Below are 7481 nucleotides of genomic sequence, written 5' to 3' on the forward strand. Positions count from 1 at the left end.
ATACAATACGCACATACACAATACGCCAAACCAGGAAACCAAGAAAAGTTGCACTTCACAATACGCTAAGATTCCCTTCCCCAGTTTGTTATCACATGTCCTCTCTGCTGACCACAGAATCAATCTCTGAGTCCATCATCTGTAGTTTACAAATCACAAGTACTGTGTTTACAACACCAGGCTAAACCCAAACCAAACAAACCACATTTAGGCTTAATCTCAAAAAAACTAAACAAGGTGAGTGGCCTAGTTAATATTGGATACGACGCTCCCAGAAAAATCCCAAGGCTGTATATTAGATTGCAAATATATCCTGGAGGCTGGCAGTAGCCAACCATTTTTATGCTACTGCTAAACTCACCGAGAGTTGAGCTTGACAGGAGGAATACTTGATGTGACTATCTTTATGTTGTGGGACAGACGATGTTTTTCTGATTAAGGAGTACGTTTTTCTATTTTGTGGGAGTAAGGGCTGCCTGTAGTGGAAAAGAAACCAGCTGGCAGCTTTGGGGCATACAGTATGATGAGGTTGTATTTTAGATTTAAATATCTAGGCTATGCAGCTCCAATAACTGTGGGTGGCTTAAGATGTAATCCACCCTACCACCCCCAGAATTTTAGGTGTTTTAGAAAATTTTCATGCTGCTTTGTTCTTTTCCTCATTTACCTACTGGAAGGTTGTTTTGTTATTCACGGGTGGCTTTCAAGTTTTAGAAGTCTGGTATCTGTACAAAAGGAGCTTAGGAGAGAATGAAATACCTTTTGGGCCATATAATTCCCCCCCCCATCCATAACATCTGACTGTATCCAAAAGTTGATTGAGGGAGAACATCTAGGCCTTAGAGAACTTCAGTTTTCAGCAACTTCAGTCAACATGCTATAGAATGAAAAATGCTGAGAAGTGTAGTAAACTGTGGAGGGCCACCCGTATTCTGATCCTTCTGCAGTTCTGTACCGGGATAAGCAAAGCTCTGTTTCTCTGAAGCAGAGATGGCTCCAGAATATTAAAATACGAGTAGAACAGTATGACCAAAGAGGTAGGAAAGAGAAGAGTTGCAGCAGAAGAAATAGTACTGCCTTCCACATCTAGTGCCATTCACATGGGGTGGACTACAGTGTCCATCAACTACCGTACAACTGTTTGAGCCATGCTAGTTGGGCATTATTGGAAACTGTCAACAAACTCATCTGAGAGTTGCCATGTTAGGAAATCTAAATTAATGTTAGGAAATCTAAATTAATCAATGGAAACAAATGCAGTACAGGGAAGGACATGTAACTACCTGGAAACTATAGTTTTAGGCAGTATTTCCAGGAATTATTTACGTGGGAAGGAAAGGCTGATCTGTATCTTGCACAGCTGTTTCTCTTTAAGTCTCTTCTCTCCCCATGCACATCTCTAGAGGTCTAGCTTTCTGTATAGCTCAAGCTTTCAGATCGCATCGCTTTCACAGCTCATGTTTCAGAGGCATTCCTTTTCTTTAAATCAGATCTCTGCACAAACATCTTTTAAAATGGAAAATAAAGAATGGTGCTATTATTCAGTAAAGACTTGTGCCTTTAATGCAAGCTACACAAAATGCAGGGACTGATATAAGAAATAGTAGCTCTTTCTGCAGTTAAACATTTATTAATAGAAGCACAAACAAAATAAAAATCAACTTACCTAACCAAATAGAATTGTGAAGAACGCCATCCTTGAATCCCCAGCTAAAACCTCTATCCCATAATAAGGCAAAAAGAAAAGTTAAGGCAATCATCTTAATATTCTGTACCTTCTGTTCAAGCAGCCTGGAAAACCACTGCTCGCAGCTGTCTAGTTGCTAGTGGAACATCTGGCTGGCAGAACTTAAATAGTGTTTTCATCTGTGAGGTCAGAATGCCTTCTCCAATTAAAGTAGTCATAGGACTGCTCACAATTAAAACTGATCCCTGGTTTTTTTTGTGTGGCTGACTCATTTTCTGCCTCCCTTAAAGGAAAGTCCAAAGTCTTTCATTGTAAATGTGCAATTGTCCAATTGCCAAAGCAAATGTCTAATTTTCACCTGCTTTCAAATATTCAGATATCTTTTAACACTTTTGTATGTGGCAAGCTGCCCCATATAATTTTGCTTTTGGACAGGTGAATTGATTGCAAGAGAATTTCTTTAGGGTTTATAGCTATTACAGCTCAGCAGTTATTAATGAGAAATGTTTGGGAAAACTAAGAATCAGAAAATTCTAATTGCTAATAAAATGAACAGCGGTATACACTGAAAAAACCACATTGATAATCTTCTATACTACCTTTTGCTTGAACGAGGGCATGTGATATAGAAGTCTTGCAAATAGGATGAAACAATAATTTTGCCATGGGTAGAGTTTATAAATGGTTATATTGAATTAATTAATAAAATAAAAATTAAAGATAAAAGTATTAAAAATATGTTACCTCAAAATTAATAAACCTGATAAAAAAGGGAAAATAGACCTGGGAAACTCCTAAAAAAGGACCCTCTTGATCAAGACTTCTTCCTTGCCTATTTGAAAAAAAAAAAACAACTTCAAATGTGGACACACACCACATAAAAGTATATTGGTGCAAATCAGCCAGGTATACATTTTTCCTTTCAATGTTAAATGATAATTTTTAGCCAGCTCTGAAATATTCAGTTTGATGTTTTGATAGATTTAAAATATCATGGATATAGCCAAGAAATTTACACATTCGTAACATTCAGTAGTTGACCCAAAGTCATCTTAACAAACCTTTTTACGTCAACCTCAAATGGGACAATAGCAGAAGATCAAGATATAGGTCTGAATGTTCTACTTCCTAAATCGCATGATCAAAGCAACTGCAGCCAATCCTTTCAAACATTTTCTGAATTTTTATGCAGTCCAAACTTAAAGCTTACATTTTTTTCTTCAGGAAATATTTTTGAGACCAAATCTGATTCTGTTAAAGAATATATTAATAATTGATCCAGCTGTTAATGCACCATATGTTGACACTCAGTTTGGCAGGAATAATTGAGTATAAATAGGAACTGGATATAGTTCAATGCACTGTAGATTGGAGATTCTGGGACTTAAGAGTTCCAGCTCACTTCTTGGGAGCCAATTTAGTTCATTAAGAATGAACTGCAGATTTTCGTATTTGTTCAGTGTACCTCCAGACTAATGAATTCTACTCCTCAGTTTCTAATTTTAATTTTGTATAACGGTTACACCTAATATTGCATCATATACATTTCCATGCTGGGAAAAACAATAGAAATGTGACTTTCAGGTGGGTAAGAAGTTGCCCATCTCAATCCCTCTTGATGTTGGATGTACAAAAGTGTGCTGGGTGTACAAAGAATTAGGTTAACTTCCATTCATTTGGTAATGGTAATGCTTTTCTTCCAGCATCCATGTATATCAGTACTTACCTTTACTACCGGTTTGCAATGGGATCGCGCGTGCATGCGCAGATCGTCTATGATGACATCCGGGTGGGTGGGTGGAGCTGGCCCCCGGTTTTACTACTGGTTCGCAAGAACTGGACCGAACCAGGGGCAACCCACCACTGATGTATATATAGCTTAGTATTCCCTATAGGGAATTATTTAAATACAAAAGGTTTGAAAAATAGCATTGTCCTTGAGACAAAGGGGTAAATTTCATTTCCTTGCTCCTAGCTCATGTCTGATTCATAATATGACAGCTGTCTGCCTGTGTCCTCCCTTGTGGTTTCAGCAGCTGTTTTGTGGTAGGTGGAACTAAGGGCGAACACTTTGGAATGGAAAAATATCTCAGAACTTTTCAATGTCCCAAGGAGGAGTCAAGTTCTTTTTTTATTTTATTGCCCAAGGGACTTTAAAAGATCATTTTCAAATACCTCAAGAAGAGGGTGTCAAGTCAGTTCAACCTTGAATTTTATTTAATAACAACAAAACCAGCAGGAAGTTAAATTAAAGGAAATAGGGTCCTGCCTCTCTCCTGCTTGTTGTGTAGAAAGCTAGGAAACAGTTAATAGAAGCAAACGGTTTCACTGTTCTCATAGGGGTGGATGTGTTAACCTTCTGCAGAAAAATAAGAAAAGTGTCATGGCACAATGGAAATACTACAATATAAAATAGAGTGGACAATTTTAATAAAAAAAAACTTACTTTCCCAAGTCCCAAAGTTTTTCTATGTATATTCTATGCAGGCTCAGATTATTCTACTTTGGACATGTTATGCAAAGAGCTAGCTCTCTGGGAAAGATGGAAGGAAAGAGAAGAAGTAATTGACCAACAGCAAGGTGGATGGATTCAGTTACAGTGGCAATGACTGCACCATTAGAAGACCTGAAAGACCAGGTTAGGGACAGATTGCCAGGGAGAAAAATCTACTTATATGGCTGGTAGAGTCAAAAATTACTTGATGGCGCATAATCAATCAGCTAAACTTCCTTTCCTGCCTGACAGGGTGGTTTTTTAATTTTTTTAACAAAATTCTTTACATTAAAAAAAAATTAAGCCTAATTTGTATTTCCAGTATCCTACCATATCAATTCAGGAAGATTCTTAGAAGATAAAAAGGTGGGTAGCAGCAGCCTACTACTTGGATGGAAGAATGCCCACCTGACCAGGTGGTGGTAAGACTCCAAAATGATTTTTTAAAAAACCACGCTGAGAAGTAGAAGGGGAGGTAACAGCGTTACCACTATAATAATTTTGTGACCAACTACCCTGGTAGCAGGGGTGAAATGCAGCAGGTTCTGACAGGTTCTGGAGAACCAGTAGCAGAAATTTTGAGTAGTTTGAAGAACCAGCAAATACCACCTCTGGCTGGTCCCAGAGTGGGGTGGGAATGGGGATTTTGCAGTATCCTTCCTCTGCCATGCCCACCAAGCCACACCATGCCCACCAAGCCACGCCCACAGAACCAGTAGTAAAAAAAATTGAATTTCACCACTGCCCGGTAGCCATTGTATGATAGCGTCAGATGGCAAAATGCAATTCAAGATGCAAAAGCTGAAGCAAAATTTGTATTCATTCATTTATTTAAAAGATTTGTATGGCCACCTCTCTTAAAACACAACTGTGGTGGCTCCTCCACAATAATAAAACTCCTGAACTATAAAAGCCATAAAACCATAACACTGAAAGAAAAATGTGATAGCTGTCCACAACAATAAAAAAAACCCGAACTTCAAGCAATAAACCTTACAATTGTAAAACACATCCATGGCTCTTTAGTCATTCCTTTGAGATGCTCCAACAGCCAACCTCAAGAAACCTTCATTTTGCCCAACTATCAGGGAAAAAAGCCAAGTCTTAATTGCCTACTGGAAAATTAATAAGTTGTGGACTTGCTGGATTGGTGGAGGGTGGGTGTTTTATAAGGTTGGAGCTGCCATGAAAAGGCACCCTTCCAATGTTCCGTTAGAGGTCAACATTTCAGGGAAGGGATCTGGAGCTAGGAATGGGACAACTTGCCACAGCCAACTTGGTGCAGCCAACTCACCACGGCCAAGTTGCCGCTGGATAAGTTGCCATGGCCAACTTGGCAGGCCCAACTCATTGCGGGACAATTTAACAATTCAATTTAATTATTTAAAGTAAATAAAAATTATTTTAATTTTTGCCATTCACATTTCATTCTGTCCCTCCTTTTGCATCCTTTCTTTAATGATTCTATTCCACCATTTCTTTGATATTAGTGTAACTCCTGTCCCGCAGTGAGTTGTCCTGCAATGAGTTGTCCTGCAGCAAGCTGGCCGTGGCAATTTGGCCATGGTGAGTTGGTGGTGGTGAATTGTCATTGTGTCCCTGTGGAGCTTTTCTATCCTATCCGATCTAGTAGGATGGGCAGAGATTAAGAAAGATGATATTTCTCTTTTTTTGTCTCCTGGCAGGGCAGAGAGATTGCTCAAACAAGTTATCGCTTCTAAGCTGCTTTTCTCCCCAATGCAGTACATCCCTAAAAAGTGCTAATAGCAAGTTCACAAGCTAAGCTCTGTAACTTTAATTACTCGATTAGACTACTCCCACTCACTTGGGGTACTGCCTGAAACTGTTCAGACCTTGATCAGTCTCATATGGAAGACTTTTGTTATCAGCCCATCAAATGTTATCATAAATCCTGTGGATTGGTCAGAAAACGAATTTTTAAAATGGTTGCTAAATGAGGTAGTCGCTAACCGAGGAGTGCTTGTACTTGACTGTGTGGTCAAAATGTAAATAACACACAGTGAAGGGACACATGCATGTGAATTGTTCCAGTATTGATCTGAACAAAATTGTACTTGTTTGGAACGGAAGATAATTGTGATTAATGATAATGACCAGTAGTGATAGTGATCTGGACCAGTGATAATGGTAATCATATGATGGTTTCTCTTTCTGTTATGCATCTTATTTATAAGCCATAATCTAGTCCATAATGCAGGTCAAAATCAATGATGAGAAATGTATTGAGCTCTAGATCTTAGATGACTGCTCCGTAACCTATGACCAATTTTCTAGGCCTGATAATAGTCAAAATCCAGCAGTATCTAGAGGCTCATGATTCACCCAACAGCATTTTCTTTGCAGAATCCAGAATTCCTTGTGGAATCTTTGTATGTGACCTTAATGGAACCTCAACTCTGCTGACATAAGCTTCTCTATATATGTTGGGTGAACCAAAGTGTTGTCTGTCTCACAATTATTTACAACCACGTTCTGTTCTAATGTTGCCCTTTTCTTTCCTGGAAGACCTAACAGGGTAAACCAGCATCTATTTCTCCATGGACCCATACATGTTAGGACATAGAAACTGCGGTTGTGGCTTTTCTTAGAAAAATACAAGAAAGGGTAAGCTGCATTCACATAACTCTGAGATAGTGGATGCCCACAGAATAATTAGGAAATAGGCCGAATATATTTCTCCTCCTCAACACTAAAATAGTATAATGGGAATAGCTGCCTTGAAGCAAATGGGCTTCAAATGAATATCTGCATCATGAGCCAGATATAAAAGGCACTATACTTTCCAGATCACAGTCTATAATTTTTCATTCATATAATGCTGAAATGGCCCATTTCTTCATTCTTGAAATCCATTCTGTGTTCCAGCCAACACTAGGGCAAAATTCATTTTACTATTCAATTATGAATGGAGAGGCTCTACTGTATAACAAAACACCCTGAAACAAGACAAATCTCTTTTTTCCCCTTTGATATGAACCTGAAATAGTAAGAGTGATAAGGTTTTGGGCTAGGAGAACAGGGAACCAGGTTTCAGACTATCCTTAATTGTGTAAGGTCACTAAATAAACTGGATTCTCTTTCAGTGTATTCCTCAGGGTGGCTATTGCAGAGGAAAATGGAAAAAAGTGCTGTATATCTAGTTTAAATTCCAGGAGGAAAAATGTGGTTTGCCATCTAACAAAGTCAAATATGGTCAGATAGTCAATGGAGGGTTACCGCAAATTGAGAGAAAGCCATCTGGGAAGGATTTGGGGTTGCAAAAATTAAATAAAAAATTGG

At 38.5% G+C, this 7481-nt stretch overlaps 1 protein-coding gene across 1 annotated transcript in view; it reads right to left on the reverse strand.

The window, feature by feature from the left end:
- Positions 1 to 1760, reverse strand: part of TNFAIP6 (TNF alpha induced protein 6) — a 29067-nt gene extending 27307 nt beyond the window's left edge. The window contains exon 1 of the mRNA XM_070957004.1: positions 1667 to 1760. Coding sequence (XP_070813105.1) covers positions 1667 to 1760 — 94 coding nt within the window. The remainder of the gene's footprint in view (positions 1 to 1666) is intronic.
- Between the last annotated feature and the right edge of the window lie 5721 nt (positions 1761 to 7481).

Source organism: Pituophis catenifer, unplaced genomic scaffold, assembly GCF_029215685.1.
Source record: "Pituophis catenifer annectens isolate HBS135680 unplaced genomic scaffold, rPitCat1.0.hap2 SCAF_1, whole genome shotgun sequence".
In the NCBI taxonomy this organism is placed as follows: Eukaryota; Metazoa; Chordata; class Lepidosauria; order Squamata; family Colubridae; genus Pituophis; species Pituophis catenifer.